Genomic DNA, 27,134 nt, shown 5'->3' with positions numbered 1-27,134 from the left:
TGGAGCTCACTGTGTACATAAGCACACTACTGAAAAGTTCCTTAAATACCCATGTTCAAACTAAACAGTTCCTTAAATACCCATGTTCAAATTCCTAGGAACCTTTCAATTAACAACAGTCTATTTTGTTCTTTAGTAGCTTGTTTATCCTGGCCAGGTTTTTTTTTTTTTTTTTTTTTTTTTTTTTTTGAGTAGAGCTACTAGGACTTGATGTTTCAATCCCTATGGTAAGTCGGCACTCTCGATGTTGGCAGTGGGCTTGGAGTTGTGACAAGGAGGGAGGGTAGGTACGTCATCAGGGTCATCAGGTGGGCACCCTCCTTCTTTGATGTTTCGTTGATAAGCCCATGACGTCTCCAGAGGGCTCAACAGTGCTACCTGGTGTCCCAGATACACCCCCCTCAGTTCCATACCCTCCTGTCTTCATCTTGCAGCCCAGTTGTTGTCTTTCCTTATAATCCAAATCCAATTGCTGCTTTCTTCTGCTGCATTTGACAAGGACTTGATTGCTTGTTGGAGGGAGTGACCCCTCACTCCCATCTTCTTCAATAGACTGGTCGTAGAAGTAGCAACGAATCCCCTGTGCTGCTGGCCTAATATTTCATTTAATCTTCCAGAACAGCTCATCTCTGAGATGGGACTTGAACAGAAAATTCTACCTTACAGCCAAGGGTACTACTTAACTCAGTCAAATATATAGAATAACACCAAGTATAGACAGCATGTATATTGGCTTAATTTTGCCTTGTGTATCTGTGGGATACACACAAAGTATCATTATAATGGTAGTGCAATAAAGTGTTACTGGGGCATGAAGTAATCTATAAACTTACTGTATATCAAGGCAGACACAAGAGGCCAGATGACCTAATCTTTCTTCTGTTTATGTTCTAAAATTAGTTGGAATAGAAAGTATTAGATTTTCAAGCTGTTGGGAAGTGGCACTTGAAATGACTCCAGGATCGAGTCAATTTTGCAGGTGACAACAGGAGAAAGAGAAAGTATCTACTAAACAGCTAACCAACACATTTGATACATGGGTTGAGGTACAAAAATTATGACTGGTGACAAGGAAAAGTAATTGTTAAAATGTGAAAAGTTTGAACTCTGTAGCTTGAAGCTTTAATACAAAGCAGTAGTGACAAGAATGTAAAAGTCAGCAATTGCATTTGAGTTCGTTTACAGCATCCAGCTTTGGATGTTTATGTTCTAGGAATATAAACACCATGGTAAATTTATTCTTCCCCCAAGAAAACAAAGCCTTTAGATATAACAGAACATAAAAGTCGAATCTGTCAGAACAAACAAGACTAAGAATACTGATAGAGTTGCTAAAATCTTGGAGATTTTCATGAGTTTAAGAAACCATTTTTGCTGATGACATCTATTAAGTAAATAAGATAAACAAAACCAACATTTGTAGGATAAAGACTGGTCAAGAGATTTTATTTTAAACCCATGTGTGACCAGCTAAATAGAGTAACAGTAACCTTCCTAAAGCACAAATGGATTAATATTTGAAAAAAAAGAGCACACAGGAGCAAGTAGTAGAAATAGATGAAGCAAACATTGCTTTCCAGTGGCACAATGGGTCAAAAAAACCTCTGTAATAAAGCACACTTTGATTCTAATTACAAAATAATCAAAGCAAAAAAATTACCATGTGTGCAATTTATACAGGACCACTGCACAAAAGCATTTCTGTAGAGAAAAGTGCCAAGAACAATTATGATCATGGAAAGAAGATGATCACCCACATCACAGCACATAACGAATGAACGGCCGCAGGAGAATGTATCTATACATTCCTCGATTTGATAAACTAAACTGTGTATTCACTATATGAATAGCAAGAGAACTCTTAGAAGGTAATACACACAAAGTATTGGAGGTAGTCCAGCAAGTGGTGGGAGGAGAGGAGAAATTAAATAAGTTGAGATGTGATAGGTGGGAAAGGTGAAGGGCTAAAGAAGAAATCAGACAAGAGAGGGCAGTGAACCATGGAAGAAAGGAGAAGGGGCACCAAGTAGTTCATGGGTAGGTGAGAATGGATGAGAAGGAAGCCAGAATGAATGAAGAATGTTAAAAAAGAGAAGGATTGGGGGGGGGGGGGGGGGAAGAGAACAACAGTGGAGAAATTACCAGGTTGGAGGCAACCCAGACAGAATATAAAGCATTCCTCCTCCAATGTGAATGTGGCATCATTGCGGTAGTAGAGGCAGCAATGGACCAATATTGGAATGGGAAGTGGGCAGAATGGGTGGACACCGGGAAATCCCACGTTTTGTAGTGGACAGGGCAAAGGTGCTCGGTGAAGTGATCCCCAAATCTATGTCGGATCTCACCCATGTAGAGGGGGCTGCAACAGGAGTGCTGGATGCAGCAGACTCTCAGGTGAAACACTGCCTCACCTGGAAGGACAGTCTGGGGCCCCGAATGGTGGTGAGGGTAAGGAGGTGGTGGAGTGGCAGGTGTAGCACTCTTGTCCCATGTTCAGTGCTAGGTGCCAGGACTGAGGATCAGTGCAGCAGGTTAAGGCAGTCACTGGAGAGTGATCCCTAATGTGCCTAATGGTCAGATCCTGCTGTAGATGGCAGAATATATGGAGGCTTGGGGGATGGTAGGTAAGGGCAATTTATTATTTAAAGAAGCAGCTTAGAAAATAAAACAAAGTATTAGATAGCAATGACACCGCTCCAGGGAGGTAGACTGAAATTGTGAGCAAAACAAATAATACCTTTCCTCGGACAGTACCGGACAACACCACTGACCTGAGTAGGGAGTAGATTCCATGCCTGCTGAGACCTGATCTGTTTATCAACATGGTCTCCGTCGCAGATACTATCTGCTGTCTTACTCAACAGCATTAAATGCTTCTTGAGGTTTGATCTAAAATGCAAGCACAGCAAATCACTAAAGTGCAAGTGGTTCACAGCCTACGCTCCATTAGGTATGAGAGAACAAGATACAAGTCAGCAGGCTGATATCAGTTTATAAAAGGGATTGGAAATAAATAAAATCTGAAATAGCCATAAAAACAATAATTTTGACGTCAAACAAAACTCAGCCAGAAAGGCAACATCTGTCATGAGAGTTGTATGTTTCTGGTCAATGAAATTGTCATCTGAGTTAAACAGTTATACAAATATAGGAAGTGTGTTCAGGCACAGAAGTATCATGCTTCAATACTGTGAATCTGTTTTCTAATTTCTATTTTAGTCTGTTCAGATACAATCTTAAAATAAACAATTTATCAAAAATCAAAATTTCAGTGATACACTCATCTTTAGCTATTACCCCATGTCTGATGGCACAATGCTGCAGAAAATGGCTATTTGTAACACTACATTTACTTTATCGTCCCTTGTTGAATTTCAATCCGGCAAGATAATGATACCATAGAAAAGCTTTAAAAAGTGCAAATATATTAGTGATAAATAAAACTCACAACTTTGCCCGAGTACAGTATCTTCACCATAGCTATGAGGACAAAGTCACTTAAGAAACAGCTATAGTAACACATCTTACAAAATTACTCTTGGTGACAACTTAAAACTAGGTTATGCACATGCCTGGGTACAGAGGTTCTTACAAAACTACCCTTTGCAACAGTATGCTTGTCAACTGAATGTGGTTTCAGCCACTGATAACAGTTGAAAAGTCTTGTTACTATATTTATTTTCAATTAACTGGTCATCATTTTATAAAACCCAGAATGAACTGGTACACCTCGTCATTTCAGTATTTCATTAGCTAATAATGGCGACACCAGATCAAAGATACATACAGACCTGCAACCAGATTAAAATTTTCAGCAAAATCATTTCCGTTCAAATGACGCAGACATAACTGAGCTGCAAAGCAATATGAAGAAAGTCAATCTATGACTTACCCAGAGGCTGCTGGCTTCACATGCAGGTAGTTTTCTTGAACAAAAAGTGGTGAGAGAGAGTAATCATGGAAGAAGAGGTCTGACTTGTCTATCAAGCTCATGGAGGCCGTTTCCTCGCCAGCAGAAAACACTTTCCTCACAACATCAAAGGGACCCTGAAATTAGAAAGCTGAGTTTTTGTAATCATTATTTATTACCAACATGTTGTGTGTAGTGTACTTAGAGATTTTCACTACTCCAAGATTTGTGCCTTGGTCAGAATAGTCACAAAATTGTCAGAAATATTAATAACACATTATGCAAGATTGCGCATTATTGTACAGGGCAGTGTTACAAACACCCATACACACATTCCCATGATATTATTAAATTCAAACACCCCAACACACATTTGTTTCTATAATGGGAGAACTAGTTCTTTTGAAAAAGGATCTAGTGCTTTCCTAGCACACATTGCAAATAAACCCTTCTTGGGCTTCCAACCGGGTACAGGTATTGATCTTAACTGAAGTTTCGATGACAAACTCTGCCATCTTCGTCAAGAATGATGCCTGGTCATGTTAGTCCAGTGGTATTTATACCCGTCATCCGTCCCTCCTGATTGGATAAGAACTAACCAATCAGGTTTCCACCGTCCCAACTTGCTTACAATTGAGTTCCAGTTCTTAGAGCAAGACCTTCGCCCTTTTATTATAACTCCTTTCCTCTAGTTTTATTTCAAAGGCTTCCTTCACCCAGCGGTCCCAAAACCCACTGGCACAGCACCATAGTTGTGTGCCAAAGTCAATCCAATGTCCATTGCGAATGCAATGTTCAGCTACTGCAGTTTTCTGGGTAATCCAAATGGATACTTTCCACCGCGAGTCCCATCTGGCCGATATACGCTGCTCCGCATTCACTGAGAATCCTGCAAACGCCAGCTATTCTGACTCACATAAGCTGTGATTTGAGTTTCCTTACAGATTTTGTGAATGGTATTAATCCCATATTTCTTCAGGATCCTGGCAATTCTTCCAAAAGCCGTGGAAACAGAGAAGACAGGCGGTAGCGATGGGTTCCTCATCGTTGTTAGGTTTCCTGGTTTCTCTGTCAGCCCCAGGTGAATGATTTCCTTCGCCTTATAGCCATTCTGTAGGAACATCGTGCATAATCGTCTTATTTCCTCGTGAAGACTCTCCAGGTCTGAACTAGTTCTCGCATGGCTAATCAAAGTAGAAAGAACCACTCCATGTTGGGAGGCATGATGGAAGCTGTTGAGGTACAAGTCCGTGTGAGTGGATTTACGATACTCACCATATCCAAGGATACCGTCTGGTTTCCATTGTATTAGAATGTCCAGGAACAGAAGGCAACCATTCTTCTCCATCTCCATCATTCACTGAATGTTTGAATGTATATCGTTCAGATGGTCGTGAAACTGTCAAGTGTGCCTGGAGTCCAGCAGACCACACTACGAAGGTGTCATCGATGTATCTGAAGCAGCATTTGAGGCGCAAGGGTGATGAACTCAGAGTCACCTCAAAGTCCTCCATGTAGAAATTAGCAATTGCCATCGACGAGGGCAATCCCATGGCTACTCTGTCCATTTGTTCACAGCAGTTCCCCTTATACAGGAGGTACATTGATGTCAGCGTGAGTTCAAAAAGCTCTGTGGTACCCTCCTCAAACCTTGACCGCAGGACGACCAAGCTGTTCTTAATGGAAACTCTCATGAACAGGGACACCATAATCGAAACTAACCACTACATCCTCCAGGATCAGCTAGATGTTGGTTATTGTTTTTACGAAGTCAGTGAAATTCGTGATGTGTTGCTCACGGTCCCCAACCAAGGGAGACAGCATGGTCGATAAATGCCTAGCAAGGTAGTAAGTCAGAGAATCTATCCCACTGACAGTAGGTCTCAGGGGGTGGGGAGCCCTCCTTGTGTACCTTAGGGGGCCTGTAAAGTCTTGGTGGTACCTGCACCTGCACCTGAGGCAGAATTGTCTTGCATATGTCTGCTAGCAGTCCAGATTTCTTCAATAACATGGAGGTCATCCTCACATTTGAATTCCTGGGATCCTACTGTAGAACTCTAATGGGAGACTGGAATTTTGGCAAAACTTGAAAAAGCCACAAAGAACCACTAAGCAAGCAATAAAGGGAAGATAGATTATGAAAATAAACTAGCACAAAATATATAAACAGATAGTAAATGTTTTTATAATTATATAAAACGGAAAAGAGTGGCTAAAGTGAACATATGTCCCTTGGAGGACAAGAAGGGGGAATTGATATTCCGTAAAGAGGAAATAGCCAAGGATCTGAATGACTATTTTGTGTCGGTCTTCACGGTGGAGGAGATGTTAAGAATGTGATGAGAGGTGAAGACCTCAATACAACAGCTATCATGAGGTAGTACTGAGCAAACTTTGTAGTCCTGAAGATAGACATGTCCCCTGGTCCTTATGGAATGCATCCCAGGTACTGAAAGAAATGGCAGAAGTCATAGTAGAGGCTTTGGTGATAATTTACCAAAATTCTCTGGACTCTGGGCAGGTCCCAGTGGATCGGAAGACTAGGAATGTCAAGCCACTGTTCCAAAAGATGTAGGCAAAAGGCAGGGAACTACAGGCCAGTTAGCTTAACATCTACTGTTGGAAAAATGTTTGAAGCCATCATTAAAGAAGAAATGGCAAGGCATCTGGAAAGAAATGGATCCATCAGGTAGATGCAACATGGACTCAGCAAAGGCAAGTCCTGTTTGACAAACTTACTGGAGTTCTTTGAGGATATAACAAGCACAGTGGATAGAGGGGAACAAAAGGACATTATTTACTTGGATTTCCATAACGCATTTGATAAGGTGCCGCATAAAAGTTTTATTCATAAGGATGCAGAGTGGGGGTGATGTATTAGCATGGACAAAGGATTGGTTGATAGAAGGCAGAAAGTTGGGATATATGGGTGTTACTCTAGTAGGCAATCAGTGGTGAGCGGTAAGCCACAGGGGTCGGTGCTGGCCCACAACAGTTCCCAATATATATTAACGATCTGGAAGATGGGACAGAGTGGAGTGTATCTAAGTTTGCTGATGATACCAAATTGAGTGGAAAAGCAAATTGTGCAGAAGATACAGAGAGCCTGCGGAGAGATATAGATAGGTTAAGTGAATGGGCAAGGGTCTGGCAGATGGAGTACAATGTTGGTAAATGCGAGGTCAACCACCTTGGAAGGGAAAACGGAACAGCAGATTATTATTTAAATGGTAAAAAACTGCAGCTTGCTACTGTCCAGAGGGACTTGGGAGTGCTTGTGCATGAATCACAAAAGGTTGGTTTGCAGGTGCAGCAGCCTATCAAGAAGACAAATGGAATGTTGGCCTCCATTGCTAGAGGGATTAAATTTAAGAGCAGGGAGGTTATGCTGCAATTGTATAGGGTACTGGTGAGGCCGTACCTGGAGTGCTATATGCAGTTCTGGTCTCCTTACTTGAGGAAGGATATACTGGCTTTGGAGGCGGTGCAGAGGAGGCTCACCAGGTTGATTCCAGAGATGAAGGGGTTGGACTATGAGGAGAGATTGAGTCAGCTGGGACTGTACTCGCTGGAATTCAGAAGAATGAGAGGAGATCTTATAGAAACATAAAATTATGAAAGGGATAAATAAGATAGAGGCAGGAAAGTTGTTTCCACTGGTAGGTGAGAACTAGGGCACATAGCCTCACTATTCAGTGGAGCAGATTTAGGACAGAGAGAAGGGGAACTGCTTTTCCCAGAGAGTGGTGAATCTGTGGAATTCTCTGCCCAATGAAGCAGCGGAGGCTACCTCAGTAAATATATTTCAGACAAAGTTGGATAGATTTTTGCATAGTAGGGGAATTAAGTTATGGGGAAAATGCAGGTAGGTGGAGATGAGTCCATGGCCAGATCAGCCATGATCTTATTGAACGGTGGAGCAGGCTTAACGGGCCAGATGGCCTACTCTTGCTCCCATTTCGTATGCTCTTAGACGGGATTATCCAGAATCTGGTGGGCTTTCCTGTGGTATCCCTCCGAGGACATCAGGACCGTCGCATTTCCTTTTTCCGCTGGTAAAATTACGATGGCTGGGTTTTGCCATAGTGCCTGAAGGGCCAGTCACTTTCTTTTTGTAATACTTGGTTTCAGCAAAACGACCACTACGCTGCGGCAATGGCTTTTGGGATAACCAGTAAGGAAGCCATTGAAATAAAACTAGAGGAAAAGAATTTTAACAAAGATGAAGGTCTCACTATAAGGAAGAACTGGAATTCAATTGTAAACAAGGTGGCAGAGCCGAACTACCCATCAGGAGGGACAGACGGCAGGGGTATAAATACCACTGAACTCGATATGCCCAGGCATCATCCCTGATGAAGATGGCAGAGTTTGTTACCTATACCCATCTGGAAGTCCGATAAGGATTTATTAGTTCTCTCTTCTCACCTCCCACCTTTAGTAATTTTGCTCTTTCAATACTATGTGTACAATACTGCAAAGATGTGGTTACCATATTGAGAGATTTGTGTGTTTTGCAAATAATGGATAAATTCTACTTATGGATGTTCTCTTTGAACATCCAGTAATATTTAAGTCTTACCAGGGGAAGAGGGGTGTTAAAAACAATGTGAGAATATGCTCTACCCTCCTGAACTAACATCCCAACATGACCAGAAAATTCAGTAAAAACTACAATATTACACCAAGAACAAATCAGTAAGTGCTGGTACAAAAATTCACATATTTTGCTGGAATTTGAAAGCCTCAATCATTTGCATATCATTTTTCTCACACTATATTCAATAAGTCATATTTTAAATAATAACCCCACCAGTTTAATGTCTTTCTTGGTCTTCTTGCCATTGTCTTTAGCCTGATCATACGTCAGAGTCTTGTTTTCTACACACCACATACTGAGATTATGCAGGATCTAGAAAATATGCATGAAAAAAATCTTCAGAAGTTTACAGAAATTTACACCAACAAAAAAAGAAAAATCCAGCCCAAATCTCACAGTACTGGTCGTTATAAAAATTACTTGATGTTTACCCCAAGTACTTTTTAATCTGATGAGGACTTGCAACTTACAGGCAGCATGTTCCAAACCCATACCCACCACTAGATGAGGAAATAATTATTCTGGCTCCACACTTTCCACAAATTACTTTAAACTCTATTGTTACTTGCCTCTGCTAAATAGAAAATTGAGTCTTCCTATCTTTTCTTTTTCGTTGAAGTGCACAAAAGGAACTAATATCTTCACCTTCTGATCCAAAGAAAACAAACACCTAACATTTTATCCAATCTTTCCTCAGCTGAAATCTCTAAACTCTAAATTCACAAATGGTTCAACAGCAATAAGGATTAAGTTTAATGCCATTTTAGTAAAAGGTGCTGAAGGTTATCCAGACTGCTAAGAAATGATTGCAAACTGTCAATTCAGTACTTTTATCACCAGTCTGCAATAACACAGAAAACACTTTGTTAAGGATGTTCAGTGACAAGAGTTCACAAAACGTGATCTCTGCTGTTCACATTCCAATCACTAACCTGTCTGATATCTTGACTGGCTGCAAGTATAATTTCATTCATAGCTGGAGGAGGAATCTTCAAGCCTTCTTTAAAAGCAACAGTCATCATTGCACCCTGAAGACAGAAAAACAAGCTTAAAGTCAAATTGAGGATCAATGTTTCTATCAGGTTGTAGCCAACTATAACATTAGCATTCCTTCCAATACTGTTCATTGGTGTGTTTGTAGACAATGATAGTTCTAAGTGATTTCTGTAAAATGCTGCCATTGTTCCCATGTGGAAAAAAATGCAAATTTTCTTTACTTCGCAAAGCAATCTCCAGTTGTTTTTTTTTGCCACTGCAAACTTGCCCCAAGTGCATAAAGACAACCTATAACCAAAACCAGCATTTCAATAATGCAAGTGTTAAAGCAGTCAGGTTCTTGCAATGCATAAAGCAATAATTTTAACCATTTGGGGAGATTCAAAGAGTCCCAAGTATCTAGTCTTTCAGCAAAGATGATGGGTGGAAGCAAAAACCACTGGTATTTGTGAGGAAGGTGCAGGTGGAGTACAGGATGCAGATATATTTTAGGTTCAAAAATTGGATGGCTAAACTATATACTAGTGTTACTTACTACTTTCAAGGAGAGTGGCTCGAGCACATGTTCAAAACTACCAAGAAGCCACAGCAACGCAACAAGGATTGGATGATTAAAAAGACACAATCATGAAGCCCTACCTTAATTTGTTCTACTCGAGGCCGCTGGAAACGGAGATCAAAACAGTAATTTGCTAAAGACCGTATCTTGGGATGGTTGCGATCATTACACATACAGATTATGGGAACCTTGGTCTGCTTTATAAGAGAAATCAGCTCCTGAAACAGAATAGAATACATCCAATGTCTTAATTTCCTTTCAGATATTTGAGGTAGGATTTCAACCTGCCTACTGGTGTGAAAAGACCGAGAGAAAATAAATTGATACCATCAGAAATGGTGCAGATGCAGAATCAAATAATATCACTCCTAATTCAAAACATTATCTTTGTTCCAGTGACAAGGCTTAAAATTAGCCCATGAAGATAAGAAAAGAGTCAAGTTTCATTTCACAGCCAGGATTCAAGAAATAAGCTTACTAATTCTTTCCGATGCATCTTAAATACTCAGATTCCACTTTCATCCACCACCACCTTCTCCTATGACTAAACTTTGCCTGGATTGTATGTATTTCACCGACATATCATTCCCCAACTTCCATCCAGATCAGTGGTTCCCAGCCTTTTAATGCCATTAACCTAAGAGTCTGTGTGCCCAGGTTGGAAACCCCTGCAGCTAGATCCACATATCCCATCGGTGGCTACGTAATCATGTCTTCAACATGCAACAGAAAATTTCCAGATTCTGGGTTTTATTTTGTGCTTTTCTCTTTCCGCATACCACATACGTGGCTTTTGGGGCTGAGGGATATACACTCAGTGGTCACTTTATTAGGTACCTCCTCGATCTAATAAAGTGGCTACTGAGTACATGTCTGTGGTCTTACGTTGCTATAGCCCATCCAGTTCAAGGTATGATGTGTTGTGCATTCACAGATGCTCTTCTGCACATTAATGTTGCGTGGCATCAGGCAGCAATAATCATTCCAAGGTCAAAGTCACTTAGATCACATTTCTTCCCCCATGTTGATGTTTAGTCTGAACCTCTGGACCATATCTGCATACTTGTATGCATTGAGATGCTGCCTCATGACTGGCTGATTAGATATCTGCATTAAAGAGCAGGTGTCCAAGTGTACTGAGTGTAAATTGTGACAGATAAGGCATTGAAGTTATACTGATTAAGTTTTAAGAGTATTGGGGAAGTAAGAAATGATTCTTGGACTCTTGTAAATAACAAGTTAAAATTGAGTACAAACTTATGTGTGCTCTGTTCCGGGTAGCGTATGAACTTCTGCTTGTCCTTCACTGAGTAATCCACCTGCGGCTGGTTTTAGATTAACAACTCGACAGATGTCTCCTGAGAATGTTATGATCTGGGGGTTGGGTTCTGGTTATCGGTCGCACACATCCTGCCTTATGGTTTTGCAAGAATTGAACTAAGTACCCTCGTTTGTTTAGGGAAAGGGAGGACTCACTGATAGGTACAGGATTGAACATCTGTCTGTAATTAAGTCAGGGCCTAGCAAAGAGAATAACTGAGAAAGGACTGGACAGTACAACCATCTGTAATTAAAACCTTGATTTGGTGGACTCTCTTATCTACAAAAGTAATTAAGTTTTGCTCCAACAGACTTGGTGGGAATACCAGTTGAACTAAGTGCTCTTTGTCTCTCAAGCTAGTTCTATAAATTTTAACATTTCTGCATGTTAGAGAGGTCCGATACGAGACCCCAGAGGGAGAGGAACTCTGTCCCTCTGGTGTGCTGCTCCGCACCTCTCGCCAGCTTAGTTTGAACAAATAAACTGGTGAAAAGGATAAAGAACTGTTTGTGGTGTGGTTATTGATCCGGCGATTTTAAGTTTACAATACCATACAAGCTGGAGGGACTATTGAGTCTTTTACCCCACACACAAGACTAACAAACACTGGCAGTAAGCAGAAGGGAAATATGCATTTGAAAGTTATATTCCACAACAAATTCTGATGCAGCAAATCAGTAAAGTATCACTAAATGCTTGCAATATATTGTTGGAAACACTACAAGTATAACAATGAAAAGAATCCATCCATTCTCAAGTAAATTGCAGTACTTAAAGAAATTCCTGGCTAAACATTTAAGTGACCAAACCTCTTCATCAAATGACTCAAACTGTTACCTGTATTCCGCCCCTGTCCTCATTACCAGCCATCCCATCCACCTCATCCATGATTAACAAGTGTTTGGGACTTAACGACGAAGTTCCTGAAATGAAAAACAGTCAAACTAACAGAAAAACCTTTTTAAGCATTTGCGGAACAGTATCAATAATAACGCCATTTGTGGAACAGTGCCAACGGGCAAGTCCTGATCTGAAACCCGAAACATACGAAGTACATACCAGAGCAGAAGCCTTTGATGCTGGTGTTGTTCAGTGATTCTGCTATCACTTCTTTCAACGTGTTCTTGCTGCGAGTGTCACTGGCATTGAGTTCAACATAGTTGTATCCCAGTTCCTTCCAGATAAAGACACAATTGTAATTTATCAGTTTAAGAATAAACCCTGATAAAGGGGCACAACCTGTGTTAAAAGACAGTCAGACAGTAGAAAGAATTAAAAAGAGCTAAAATGTTCTACAGGACATACAAATACTGGAGAATGATCATTTACACAATGTTAATTCGTCACAATTCCAATCTGTCCTCTATTCCAAATCAGAGCTCTTGATTAGCCCCAAGTTTACTAATTAAACTGCCAAATTCCCACAGCCCTATCCTTCTGAATTTCCTCTCAACCCATTTCTGTTCTAATTTCTTACTAAAACTCATCTTTCTGTTCAAGCTTTTCACCATGTCTTCATATCCTTTCTTGGTTGTGTTACATTTTATTTAGGAATACCATGAAATAACTTGAATGTTTATTACATTAAAGATAGAACACATACAAATTACTATTGAACAGTCCAAAAGTTCACTTCTAAAATACACGTACTGTACCCCTTGCTGTGGCAAGTTTTATAACACTCTGGTATCTCACTCAGTAGGCTACTTTACCAGAAGAGCACTGGCAAACAATTTCAATGAAAAAATATCATTTGTCGACCACATTCTGTCCTTCCCTATGAGTACAGTGCAACAATTGAATTTAAAGATGGAGAAATGTATTTAAATCAATCTTCAAAGTCAGAAAAAACTTCACTGCAACAATTACTAAAAGCCAGCAAAACAAAAATCTCAACGAGAAATAAGTCTCTCACAATATCCACACTTCATTTATCAAAATGCACCCTCAATCTCCCTCCACAGAGATTCAAGGTTGCACACGTGCAAAGTTAAAGATTATGATGTATTCGGCAGATCAAAGTTTAAGTAATGTGCACAAAGATACTGTACCTGGCTAAGTCAAACCTGCAACAGAACATAGAATATTATAGTGCAATACAGGCCCTTCAGCTCACAAAGTTGTGCCAACTTTAACATCCATCTAACTCTTCCCAGCTACACAGTCCTCCATTTTTCTGTCATCCATGTCCCCAAGAGTCTCTTAAATGCCTCTAGTACAAATAGCTCAACCACCACCCCCACCAGAGAGTTCCACGCACCCACTACTGAGTAAAGAGCTTTCGTCTAACATCCCTCCTATTCTTTCCTTTAATTACCTTAAAATTATGCCCCCTGTATTAGCCATTTCAGCCCTGGAAAAAAAGGTCTCTGGCTGCCCACTCAATCTATGTCTCTTATCTTGACCCCGTAATCAAAGCCCCACAGACAGTGCAGAGAAGAGCAATAGGCCCATTCCGCCTGTCAAAAGAAAGTGGAATGAATAATAACTTAAACTAGAAAAATTTCTCAGATAGAATATAAAGGGTTACAAAAGGCACTGAGCAGAAATGAAAATTAGCCTGAAATGCAGTATGGCAGAAACATAAGCAGCCTAGGTACGAAGATTTCTATGATAATCTCTTAATCGGACATTTCTTTTTTCCAAGCACTGACCTGAATGAAACATTATTCCACAATCAAGATAACACAAACATGTTATTATGGTATAATTAGATAAATTAGCCAGACAGCCAATCATAATCCTTCCGATGCGCAAGAAAGTTACCATAAATTTAAAGCGTTTTCTCTTTCATGCTATTAATAATCTATTAACTGCAAGTCATGCATGACTGGGCAAAAATATATGCAATTTTTTTTTTTTTTTTTTACAAATTAGATGCAAAGGAAATTGTAACATCAGTATTTGGACCTAAGTGATTTTGTTGGTGAAATATGAGAGACAGTAATAGAAAAATTGTCTGGTTGACAAATTAACCTATCAAAAATGACAATTTTTAACAATTGATGGTACATCCAGCATGATTCAGATTGGATATCATCACAATTCATTCTGACAACTTGTGGCTGCTAAATATAAAGCAATACTATAAAAAGATTCTGCATGCAACTTATAGAAGGGAAAGGTACTTTCTTGATGACTCTACCATAGTTGGATGCATCAGCAAGGGAGATGAGGCTGAGTACAGGGCTACAGTAGGACACTCTGTCACATGGTGTGAGCAGAATTATCTGCAGCTTAATGTGGAAAAAGACTGAGCTGGTGGTAGACCTGAGGAGAGCTAAGGTACCAGTGACCCCTGTTTCCAACCAGGGGGTCAGTGTGGACATGGAGCAGGATTACAAATACCTGGGGATACGAATTGACAATAAACTGGACTGGTCAAAGAATACTGAGGCTGTCTACAAGAAGGGCCAGAGCCATCTCTATTTCCTGAGGAGACTGAGGTCCTTTAACATCTGTCGGACGATGCTGAGGATGTTCTACGAGGCTGTGATGGCCAGTGCAATCATGTTTGCTGTTGTGTGCTGGGGTAGCAGGCTGAGGGTAGCAGACACCAACAGAATCAACAAACTTATTCATAAGGCTAGTGATGTTGCGGGGATGGAACTGGACTCCCTCACAGAGGTGTCTGAAAAGAGGACGCTGTCCAAGTTGCATGCCATCTTGGACAATGTCTCCCATCCACTACATAATGTAATGGGTGGGCACAGGAGTACATTCAGCCAGAGACTCATTCCACCGAGATGCAACACAGAGCGTTATAGGAAGTCATCCCTGCCTGTGGCCATCAAACTTTACAACTCCTCCCTTGAATGGTCAGACTCCCTGAGCCAATAGGCTGGTCCTGGATTTATTTCTTGGCATAATTTACATATTACTATTTAATTATTTATGGTTTTATATTGATATATTTATACTCTATTCGTAGTTGGTGCAACTGTAACGAAAACCAATTTCCCTCGGGATCAATAAAGTATGACTGTCTTGGTACTCAAGTAGCCTTACCTTACATACTAGGGTAGCTGTGGTTGTTTTACCCACACCTGGAGGACCAGACAACAGAGCAGCCTTGAGGTTTGAGCCATCGTCCTTCCCACCAAATTTGTTGAATTTCACTGTGCAAGTGACATAAAAAGTTATTTACAATCTCTACGTTTGTGCACAATGTTTCTTCTTGATAAGAATTCTCCACAAAGTATTCTTGCGATCCCTTCACTAGAAATTACTAGGAAATCCCTGCCTTGAGTAGACTTTTTTTTTTAAAAAAAGCATGTTACATCTTGGTTTTTCCTTTAAAATACACACAATAAACTGGACCAAATACACAAAGTTAAACCAAGAAAATTAGTAATGATTTGCAAAGTCTGATCTCGCTATTTATCTTTGTCTACTCCATTCAAATGAAAAACAAACAATCCCCAGTCAATCGTGACTGCAGCTTGGTTTTGGTAAAACACTACTACTATACCAAACACACTGTACAGATACAACTATATTGGGGACTAAGCAACTATGAAAGAAGATGGATGATGGTTATCCACAATTGAAGAGCTACATTAATGGACAGTTGAGCCTTTTATTCTTTACGCAAATAACATGAGACAGGCTATTTGTGGGAAAAGGAAGCATATAATAACGGGATGGGATGGTAAAACTCCAAACTCTCAAAGGGGGCAAGTAGCCATGCACTGGATCCAAGGTCAAAGACAGATCCAATGAAAATAAGTTTGTTCTGCAGGGAGCCTCCTTGTTGCATGCTGGCTTGCTCCCCTAAGGCTGCAATCTTGGAAAACATTCCTGATTTGACTACAATGCTGAGATATGCTTTCACACTGATTACTGGATGTAAAGCATGACATACATTTCTCCTGTTACGTCTATACATCCACGTCATCAAATCACCTCCTACACCCCCTAAAGTCTTCCAAACATATATCACTCAGAACTCCACTTCTTTAATTCTGTCCTTGTGCATTCTAGTTTCTTTCACCTTTCATTCATGTCTGTGCCTTCAGCTGTCTCAACCAGAAACTCAAATTTCATTCCTGAAAAACTGTTTCACGTCACCCTCCAAACTAATCAGTGGCTAATCTTTTAGTTATCATACTGAGAGCTGATGTCAAATGTAGTCTTACAAAACAAGCAGAAAGAACAACAGGGATGTACTTCTTTATTAGTTCATATAAAATTTAAAATAAACTGGCATTTCAACACTTCTAAACAACAGAATGGTACAGCCTGAATAAATATTAACCGATTCCAAATGAATGAATATGACACAAACAGGTTGCAAAGAAATAGACATTCTCACCTGCAGGTTTGCTGTTCCCAGCATTGTTGACATGCCATTGTTTCAGCCAGCGGACCAGTTTATTTGCACAGCTCTGCTCTCCCTGTTGTCCGATTAAATTCTTCAGCATTGCAGGCTTATACTTATCCACCCACAGCAAACTCCGCTCCTCCTTCTCTGAAGCTGGCTTCAAACGATCACATATCAGGGCAGAACTATTGGTGAAAGGTTCTGTTCCAAGTAACATGCTCTTCTTGCATCGTGAGGATTCACCATTCTCTGCCGAAGAACCACTCTTTTTATGCTCCGTTTGTTTCTTCAGTGGTGGTGAGCCGTTCTTAATATGCTCATCTTTGTCTGCCATCTTGGCAGCTTCTTGCACTTTGGATTTTGACTTTCTAACCTGCAATTTTAAAAGATCATTGGTGTCACAATCTGTTTGGATATTAGGGGATTAAAAAGGAACAAAGAGTTAAATGCAAGAAAATTGTTATAAGGAAAAGGTTAGTGAATTTTACTGATAGCCACTACTGCCTTAATTTGTAATAAGATGATTACAACATGAAAGTGATGCTGACATCAATCCCACAGTCCCAAACATAAATTTCTTGGTGAGCTAACTAGATCTGTGTATATACATTTGCGCTTTTTTATCTCTTGGCTCACATCAAAATGTACTGCAAAACCCAAGTTTTTAAATCAAACTAAACAATCTCTGAATGACAAAAATAATTTAATATAAACAGAAAATTAGTCATAAAACTCATTTTAGGTTATGTGTAGCAGGATTGAAATGGGACAGTTGTTTTCATTTACCAATGAATAGAATACCAGCATCCAGTACAAGCTTGTTACTAACAATATCACTATAACCACAGCTGTATTTAACAGCACCTTAGATTAAGCAGTGTATCCAAGAAACGTAGGCTCCAAGAATACTTGTACATTTGGCAACTGGTCCATTTTCTCCCCAGCCAGCAAGGGACAGTAGTGGGGGAAAAAATTGAGACAGTGAAACATGAAACCGTACCACAGAATTCCTCTCCTTGCCAAATAAATAAATAAATAAACAAAGTCAGCCTTAGGATTTACTACCCAAATTCCTAAGTTTTACACCTGGTTGACGTTGAATCAATTGTTTAGGCTGCACTTTAGTGTATTATGTATAATTCTGCTCACCACACCAAAAGGAAGATGTGGTAGCAATAAAGATAGTGCAGAAGAGATTCACCAATATGTTGTCAGGAATGGAGGACTGCAGTTTTAAAGAAGTTATTCCCACTGGAACGTAGAAAGCTGAGGGGGTCTCAGAGGTTTTCAACGATGTGCATAGGCAGAATAGATAGCCAGAATCATTTTCCCTGGGCAGGAGAGTGTAGAACTAGAGGCACAGGGTTAAGATAACAGAAGAAATTTGAGAGATCTGGGGGCAAGTTTATCCACATAGAGGTGCTGAATATTTAGAATCAGCTTCCAGAGAAGACAGATACTATTATGCTTAAAAGACTTTTTTTTCCCCCCATAAATGCTGCCTGGCCTGCTGAGTTCCTCCAGCATTGTGTGTGCGTTGCCTAACTCCCAAGTGAAACCTAGTTATATTAATGTCAGCCTATTCCTATTCAAGTCCAAAGATTGTCCCAATGTCCCATGCTAAATTAGCTTTATCTGTGAACGCCCTTTCGAGTTACCTTTCTACAAGTTTAGACAACAGCTCTAAGGAATCCAAACTGATCCAGCTCCTCTTTCTTGCCTTCAGTCAATTTCTCCATTCATTTATAAACTAAGCAATTATGACATATCTAATTTTGTTCAATCTTCCAAGCAGCGCTGCATCAAAATTTTTGTTGATATCTCCCCATCCACAAGCTTATCACTGCTCTAAGAGATTCACTAGGCTTGAAGTCGCTCTGCTAACAACACTGAATCTCCAAACTCACTAGTAACACCCTGGATTATATTTCACCAGTAACACCCCGGATTATATTTCCCCTGTAAAATAGATTGGGCAAAAGGGTGTAGCGCACAATCTTACAACAGAGCTTTCAAGTCTGTCCCATGAAAATAAGTTATTTACTCAAGAGATGCACAAATTAGTGTCTGGGCCATTTCCACCACTTTTATCCGGCTCAACAGCTGCATTTATTGCATTCAATTCTCTTAAAATGCAATATAGTCATATGAGAAAGATAATACAACCAAAAACTTCAGCATTGCTCTGCAACAACACAAACAAACTTCTGGAGGAACGGACATGGGAATATCACAATCCCTGTGGAAAGCAGAGTGGGAGGGGTGTGGGGTTGTGAAGATGATGTATTTGATGGTAGGGTCCCGTTGAAGATGGCGGAAGTTGTGGAGAATGTTGCAAGGATCACTCACTCCATGAATTCCTTTGTCCATTCATCTCTTCCCACTAATCTCCTTCCTGGCACATACCCCTGCAAACAGCAGAAGCATCCATTCACCTCCTCCCTCACTTCCAGTCAGGGTCCCAAGCAGTTCTTCCAGGTGAGGCAACACTTCACCTGCACATCTGTTGGGGTTATCTACAAGGTGCTCCCAATGTGGCATATTGAGACCTGGCATAGATTGGGAAATCACTTTGTCAAGCACCTCCACTCTATCTGCAAACAGCGGGATTTCCCGGTGGCCAACCATTTTAATTTTATTCCCCATTCCTGTGCTGACATGCCAGTCCATGGCTTCCTCTCCCGCCACAATGAAGCCACTACAAGGTTGGAGAAGCAACACCTCAAATTCCATCTAGGTAGCCTCCAACCTGATAGCATGAACATCAATTTCTCCTACTTCTGGTAACAATCCTCCCCTCCTTTCTTCTATCCCCCACTCCAGCCACTTGCCTCTTCACCTCACCTGCCTATCACCTCCTCCTGGTGCCCCTCTTCCTTTCCTTTCTCCCATGATCCACTGTCCTCTTTGAAGCATTATGGGGCAGTGACTGGCTAAGACAACAACTTGACTGGAGACCTATCCACCATTTACATGCCTCAACCACTGCAACAGTCAACTGAAAGTGAATAAAGAAAGGTACAGGATGATGCCATAGCAGTGCTCAGAGATGGCACTGAAAAATTCAAACAGAAGATAAAAAAGTGTTCAATGAAAATGCCACACCCAACGTTTTACAAAGCCCACCTGGTTCCTTATACCATCTGTGATAAAGTAGCCAGTGAGCTAGATTGCATAGAAGCTGAAGGAATTCTTTCCAAGGTTGAGAGGAGCCCATTGGCAACATTAATGGTCCCAGTAGCCAAGAAGAATGAGCTTTTAAGTATCTGTAGTAATTTTATGGTCATCAACCCAATACTGAAAGTAGATCAACACCCTCTGCCCAGGATAAAAAAAAAATCTTGGCAAACCTTTCTGGAGGTAAACGCTTTAGCAAAGTGGACTTGGCTAAGGCCTACATACGGATAGGGATGGAAGAGTCAAAAATGTTTTTCCATCATAAACTCTCAGAGGGCTTTATCGTTATAGCAGGCTTATTTTTGTAACAGCATCTGCACCTGCACTCTGGCAGAAAGCTATGAACCAGGTGGTGCAAGGCTGCCCAGGCGCTCAGTATCACCTGGATGACAACATTGTTACTGGTAAGGATGACAAGGAACATCTCCCAAATCTCAAGACAATGTTAAAAAATTAGAAGATTATGGGCTCAGTGCACGACACGGCAAGTGTGAATTCTTTAAATCGAGCATCACTTACTGTGCTCACACCATTGACACACAAGATGCACACAAGTGTACTGAGAAAATTCAAGCAGAGATGGATGCCCCAAGGCCAAAGAACATGTCACAGTTCCAGTCCTTTTAAGGATTTGTCAATTACTATAACAGATTACTACTGAACCTAACTCTTGTGCTCCACTCCTTGAACTCATTACTATAAGATCAGGAAGAAATGGCAATGGACAAAGCAGTGGGAGGTGGCTTTCCAAAAGGCAACGGAAATTTCCTCCTTGCATATCGCAAGGCAGCACACTCCAGAACCAACAATTCGCCAGCTATGATTCCTGGGTTATCTCTTGCATTCACACTTGGATCCCCTCAAACTCCAGTCTCAGGAGAATGCAGGACATACAGCTGAGACAAATTGAAGGTTCCTCAAACAAGGAGGCTCAACATTTCACTCTTGGTCAAGCCATCCTGGCAAGGGACTACAGAGGTAATCAAAAGTGGGTACTTGGAGGGCAGAGTCAATTGTTAAAGAAAGATGTCCAGAGCTGTCAGAACTACTTCCTGCAGTCGCGGAGTCAACTTTTACAACCACCACGGAGGTAGACGCAGAACCTGAGATTGTTTCCAAGCCACAAGTCTCACCTGCCAAGCACAATGACAAGTGCACATACAAAGTTAAGATGCATTCTATATTGAGTTGGAGTTTATAGCTATGCAGGGAGGAGCTGTATATTTAATATTTCAGAAATATTTGAGTAATATTGTGAATATATTATTTGATTGTGCATTGTTGTTTATATTATTCATTACAGGTTCTATGTAAAAGTATGTGAATGGCAAATGATGGCATACCTGAGCACCTCACCAAGGTAAAATGAAGTCGACATTTTCCCAGCTCCCAAATTTTTCTTTCAATTAGTTTCTGAGGTTATAAAACATAACAGACGGCAAGCAAACAAAAACTTTTCATTGGATCTCAGTACGTGTTACAATAATGAACTAATTAGCTGTGCAAGACACAGAACTAGAAAGTTATAAAAACTTTTCTCTTCAAAAACTGACCTCCTCTTCAGCAGCAGTCTCGTACTTGGACTTCTTTCCTGGCATTCTACGAATCAGATCCAGCAGTCCATCTTCATCGATTTGCTTTGTTCCAAAACACTCTGCCTAAATCATTTTTGTTAGAGGAAATAAAAAGGTGCTTAACTTTGAATAAAAATATTCAATACATCATATTTAATATTTTTGGGAAGAAACAAAATATTATTACGCTTAAATTAACAAAGTAACAAAGTAGGTTATACCTGATTGCTTATGTAGAAGATTAGACTATTGCACTTGTCTTACCGTGACAATATTAAAGACCACCAAATCAATGCCACTAATATCAGCAGTATTAAACAACTAGCAGTATCAGCTGTATCGCCAACAACTTTTCAGACTGATGTTCACATAAGCATTTGCTACTAAGAGGCACTCACTTTGTCCAGTTTCGACCGCCCACCTTCTCGACCAGTCACCAGGTAATTTGTTTTCTTACTGACATTTCCAGTTAGTTTCCCTCCGTAACGCTCAATTAAAGATTTAGCATCTTCGCGCTCCATGGATTCCAGGACTCCTGTAATGACGAACGTAAGCCCTTCCAAGCAGTTCTCAGCTCCCTAATGATAAGAATTTGTATAGTCATTCTAATTGGATAATACAAACCACTATGTAGGAGGTCATCACAGTGTCACAAGATGACATGAAGAGTAAAACAACAGATCAGAAGCCAGAGAGGGAGAACTACCTCACATCAGAAGACAAATTTTGCATCTGCTTTAGGTGTGCAAAAAGATTAGAAAAGCCTATCCATTTTCAGCAGCAATATATGAACTTAGAACAACAACAAAGCTGGAGTAACTCAGGAGGTCTAGTATCACATATGGAGGGAAATGGGTAGACAATATTTCAGATCCGGACCCTTTATCTGGGCTGAATTACAGAGTGGAGATAGTAAGATGAAAAGTGGATCCAGGTGAGGAGAGGTAATAGATTGGGGAAGGGGGCACGGAAACAGTGCCAGAGGCTGGCAGGTGATATGTAGAAGTGACGAAGAGCAAGGTGGAACATGGAATAACGGGGGAGAGGTAGAGAAGGAAGATGGAAGCAAAAGCAGTGGGACAACTATGTGGGTGATGATCAGATGGAAAGGAATGGAACAGTGCAATGGGGCTTGAGGCAAGTATAGAAAATCTGAGTTGTACAGGAACAGAAAATGGACAGAAAGGAAGCTGTTTCCTGGAAGTTAGAGAATTGGAGTAAAGCAACACATAGAGAATCCTTCTTGAAGATGCTATTGGGTTTCCTTTATGTGCACTGGAGATATGAAGTTAGTTGAAGGTGGATAAACAATATAGTGTAGAAAGAATACCCAAAAAAGGTAGACATTTCCATCCGCTGTTTTGAAGTGTGCGAGATGAAGTATTTAAAAGAATGTTGCAGATTCAATGAAGTTCACCAACTTGCAATTCAAGAACTGACAACGAAACCAATGGAAACTACATTCAATAAGATCTAAAGACATCCGATGGTACAGTAAAGATTTTAAGTGTAAATTGAAGATTGAAGGTTGAAATTTTACAAATGGTAGATTCAACAAATACAAAGTACAACAGCTGATAGTTTACAGATCTCACAAAACAATAGAACAACAGTAGAATAGTAAAGCAGAGGACTGGAATAATGATCAGGAAAGACACTAGTTCAAACCCACCATTATTAATAATGCCAACATTACCTGGGTCCATGTGTACAAAGTTGGAATTAGAAAACTTTTTTTTTAATATATAAATGTGTAAGAACTTTGCCCAATTTAACATGCAACTGAACCAATCTACCTTTCTTATGTACAGTTCCTCTCACTACTTTGTCTCTGCTGAGTCCTATAGCTCACTGATGTCTCAGCCAACTATACTGATAATTATGGCTTGTATCATAATTTTTTGAGTATCCGCCAAGTTTCCATTAAATCCACAAAAAGAAAAGACATCTAGTAATTTCCCAACTCACTGAACACCAAACATTTAAAACCGCATTTTAAAATTATTGTCCATCCCCAGGTTATGAATACCTGACATTGTATACCCATAAAATCAATACAAGTATGATTCCCACCACTGTCTGTAAAGAGGTTGTACATTCTTCCCGTGACTGTATGGGTTTCCTCCCGACCAACTGATCATTGTAAATTATCCCATGATTTATTATAGGCATCCGTTAGTCTCGTGAGACCATGGATTTGCACCTTGGAAGGTTTCCAGGGTGCAAGCCTGGGCAAGGTTGTATGGAAGACTGGCAGCTGCCCATGCCGCAAGTCTCCCCTCTCCATGCCACCAATGTTGTCCAAGGGAAGGGCACTAGGGCCGATACAGCTTGGCACCAGTGTCGTCACAGAGCAATGTGTGGTTAAGTGCCTTGCTCAAGGATACAACATGCTGCCTCAGCTGAGGCTCAAACTAGCAACCTTCAGATCACTAGACCAACACCTTAACCACTTAGCCACACGCCAACACACAATCCCATGATTGGGGTAGAGTTTTATACGCGGGTGCCAGCCAGCATGGCTCAAAAGTGCTGGAAGGGCCTATTCCACGCTGTATCTCAATAAATAAATTTTCAAAAATTTGCTCCAAACCACAGAACTAGTTTCCTGTCACTAATTTTGCAATTGCTCTAGTCTCTTTGATGTCATTCATTACTATACTGTAAGTACACTGTAGTTACAACTTATTGACATAATCAACTTAGAAGGACTATTGGCTGGACTGATAGTTCATTACCCAGGGATGACCAATACACAATAATAAGTGATTTAGCAAACTGCGGTCACATACTTAAATATAGACCTATTGGCTAATTACATACAAATAATGTACAACAAAATGCAATAAATTTTTAATATTTTTGTATCAATGTTAATGAACAGTGAGTATGAGCAACCATCCTTCACTGAGTTTCAAATAGGTTTTCATTGTAATTATACAAAGGAATCATTGCTAATAATATCTTGCGGCCATCCTACCTGAGGGATTTCTTTTGAACCCAAAGCTCGTGGCCCATCACGATTTAGAAAGCTACGGTAGGCCAAGTAATTCTGGCGCTTCTTTTCAGAATCCTCGGGGCTCTTGGATGCAGAACAAAAAAAAAAAAAAAGGTACATCTAACTCAACAGCAGTTTTCAAAATGCAAATCCAAGATAACATGTGAATTCATATGTCTATATTCGCAACAGGACCATGCCAAATAACAAATTTAATTCAAACATCAACTAGAAACTGCAACTAAACGCAACCACATGATACAACAGGTTTGCCAAATGGCCATTATCAAGACACCTCAATACAGACTTTATTTGATCCAAGTTCATTCATCACATTTTTAGTCTCATGAAACCCAAATTCTCCCTTCTTTATTGGCTGGAAGTTAGGGAAGGCCAAGTACTTTCTGTTTAAAGAATAGGTCCGTGCCTATTTTCCTTAGTTTTTGCCACATTTTTCACCAAGAAATAAAAGACATCTAGATGGATAGGAGAGGTTCGCAGAGCGACATGCCAAATATCAGTAGATAGAACTTTCTTTCTGGGCAACACAGTTGGGTCAAAGTAGCCACTTCCGTGCTATATGACTAAGTTTCAGAACTGTGGCCTAGCAAGGAATACCTGCAGTCACATAACCCTCAATCCGTAGTAATGTACTGGAAGGTTCTCCAAAGCAACTGCCCTGCCCGTAAGCAAACCTGATGCTTGAAGTAAAATTGATCAAGCATAAGAAAAGTGCATTGATTACCTTAGCTTGAAGGAAGTCACAACATAAAACAATACAGCAGACACCCAACCCAACCCAAAATACAGCAAAAAGCTTCCTACCTCAGATTTGTTTGGGGATACTTTCTCCTTTGTGTGCGGTGAAACAGTCTGTTCTTCCTTCTTTGGAGAAATCCTTTTACTTCCATTCTTTAAAGAATTTGTTTTTTCCTCTTTTTTGGGAGAAATCTTTGCTTCTTTCTTTGAAGAAAGGATTTTCTCCCCTTTCCTCGGTGAAGTTCTCTTCTCTCGGACTGGCTTTGTTGGACTGTCCCCTTTTACTCGCACCAATTCTTCATTACGTTTCATGTTGGCCAATTTTGCACTTATTTTAGATGGAGATGCTTTATGAAGTGATTTTCCCACATTATTACTAGAAGATTCAGATGACGGTTGAGTAGAAATCCTTGTGTTCTGTGACTTACTGAACTTTTCACTGCAGTTCTTCACATTATCAACATCACTCAACATCTTGGCTGAAAATTAAGGTAGAGGTTGGTAAGTAAAGCTCCAGTATGCATGGACTACAGCAAATGGATTCCTTTTGATCATTTCTGTGTGGAGTTTGCATGTTCTGTCTGTGATCATGTAGGTTTTATTCCAGCACTCCAGTTTCTTCCCACATTCCAAAAGATACACCCCAAAAATATGGCAGAGGGGTGGGACTGAACTGATAGAGCTGCAGATGAGCCAATTGATGTACAATTAGGCATAGTGTGTCGTGAGGCTGTAAGGAAGGACAGGCAGATGATGGGGAAAATTGCAGTCAAAGGGATAAGATAACGTGTAATGGGGCCAAAATCAAGAAGGGTGAAGAATACAGGACAGAAAGCCTTTGAATGCATGCAGTACATTGAATGAGCTATATGATCATGTAGTGCAGTTGGAGATTGGCAGGTATGATGTTATGGGCATCTATGAGTTGTGGGTGAAAGATGATCGTACTTAGGAGCTTAACATCCAAAAATACATTCTGTATCGAAAGGCCAAGCAGAAGGAGTGGGGTGGTTCTATGGGTAAAAAATTAAATCAAGTCCTTGAAAAAAAAAAGTTTGGAAGATGTAGAATCCTTGTGGGTAGTGCTAAGAAACTGTAAGGGTAAAAAAAAACTTTGATGGGAGTGATATGCAGGCCTCCCAACAGTAGCCAGGATGTGGGATACAAATTGCAACGGGAGATAGAACAGGCATGTAGAAAGGGCAATGTTGCAATAATCATGGAGGATTTCAATATACAGCTAGATTGGGAAAATCTAATTGGTGCTGGATCCCAAGAAAGGGAAAGGGAATTTGTAGAAGATAGATTTTTAGAGCAGCTTGTGGTCGAGTCCATAAGGGTCTAGATTGGGTGTTATGTAATGACCCAGATTCCATTAGGAAGCTTAAGGTAAAGAAACCTTTAGGAGGCAGACATCATAATATGGTAAAATTCACCCCAGAGTTTGAGAAGGAAATGATAAAATCAAATGTATCAGTATTACAATGGAGTAAGGAAAATTACAGAAGCATGAAAGAGCTGGTAAAAAATTGAAGGGGACACTACCAGGCACAGCAAAACTGGATGACAACTGGAGTTTTTGGGGACAACCCAGAAGGCGCAGAATAGATACATCCCAAAAATGGAGTATTCTAAAGGCAGGATGAAGCAACTGTAGCTGACAAGGGAAGTCAACAACAGCAATAAAGCAAGAGAGAAGGCATATAATATTGCAAAAATTAGTGGGAAGGGAGAGGACTGGGAAGCTTTTAAAACAGAAGGCAACTAAAAAGGCCACAATGACAGAAACTATGAAATATGAAGGGTAAGCTAGCCAGCAATATAAAAGAGGATACCAAAAGTTGTCTTTTTTTTAAAAAAAGAGAAAAAAGTGGATATTGGACTGCTGGAATATGACAGAGAGTTACTAACAGGGGA

At 40.3% G+C, this 27,134-nt stretch overlaps 2 protein-coding genes across 5 annotated transcripts in view; one reads left to right on the top strand and one right to left on the bottom strand.

The window, feature by feature from the left end:
- wdr19 (WD repeat domain 19) overlaps positions 1 to 21,651 on the top strand; it is a 142,539-nt gene extending 120,888 nt beyond the window's left edge. The window contains exon 37 of the mRNA XM_072252856.1: positions 21,190 to 21,651. The gene's annotated coding sequence lies outside the window, so the exon portion shown is untranslated. The remainder of the gene's footprint in view (positions 1 to 21,189) is intronic.
- rfc1 (replication factor C (activator 1) 1) overlaps positions 1 to 27,134 on the bottom strand; it is a 51,852-nt gene that overhangs the window by 4,897 nt on the left and 19,821 nt on the right. For all 4 annotated transcript variants that reach the window (XM_072252858.1, XM_072252860.1, XM_072252857.1 and 1 more), the window contains exons 9-21: positions 25,284 to 25,696; positions 24,441 to 24,542; positions 21,859 to 22,038; positions 21,440 to 21,544; positions 16,701 to 17,082; positions 15,395 to 15,504; positions 12,446 to 12,560; positions 12,224 to 12,309; positions 10,146 to 10,283; positions 9,443 to 9,538; positions 8,724 to 8,822; positions 3,893 to 4,047; positions 2,772 to 2,889 (exon numbers count right to left, since the gene is read on the bottom strand). In XM_072252858.1, coding sequence (XP_072108959.1) covers positions 2,772 to 2,889; positions 3,893 to 4,047; positions 8,724 to 8,822; positions 9,443 to 9,538; positions 10,146 to 10,283; positions 12,224 to 12,309; positions 12,446 to 12,560; positions 15,395 to 15,504; positions 16,701 to 17,082; positions 21,440 to 21,544; positions 21,859 to 22,038; positions 24,441 to 24,542; positions 25,284 to 25,696 — 2,099 coding nt within the window. The remainder of the gene's footprint in view (positions 1 to 2,771; positions 2,890 to 3,892; positions 4,048 to 8,723; positions 8,823 to 9,442; positions 9,539 to 10,145; positions 10,284 to 12,223; positions 12,310 to 12,445; positions 12,561 to 15,394; positions 15,505 to 16,700; positions 17,083 to 21,439; positions 21,545 to 21,858; positions 22,039 to 24,440; positions 24,543 to 25,283; positions 25,697 to 27,134) is intronic.

The sequence above is a fragment of the Mobula birostris genome, chromosome 3, assembly GCF_030028105.1.
Source record: "Mobula birostris isolate sMobBir1 chromosome 3, sMobBir1.hap1, whole genome shotgun sequence".
Lineage (NCBI taxonomy): Eukaryota > Metazoa > Chordata > Chondrichthyes > Myliobatiformes > Myliobatidae > Mobula > Mobula birostris.
This window is presented reverse-complemented; position numbering and strand designations above follow the sequence as displayed.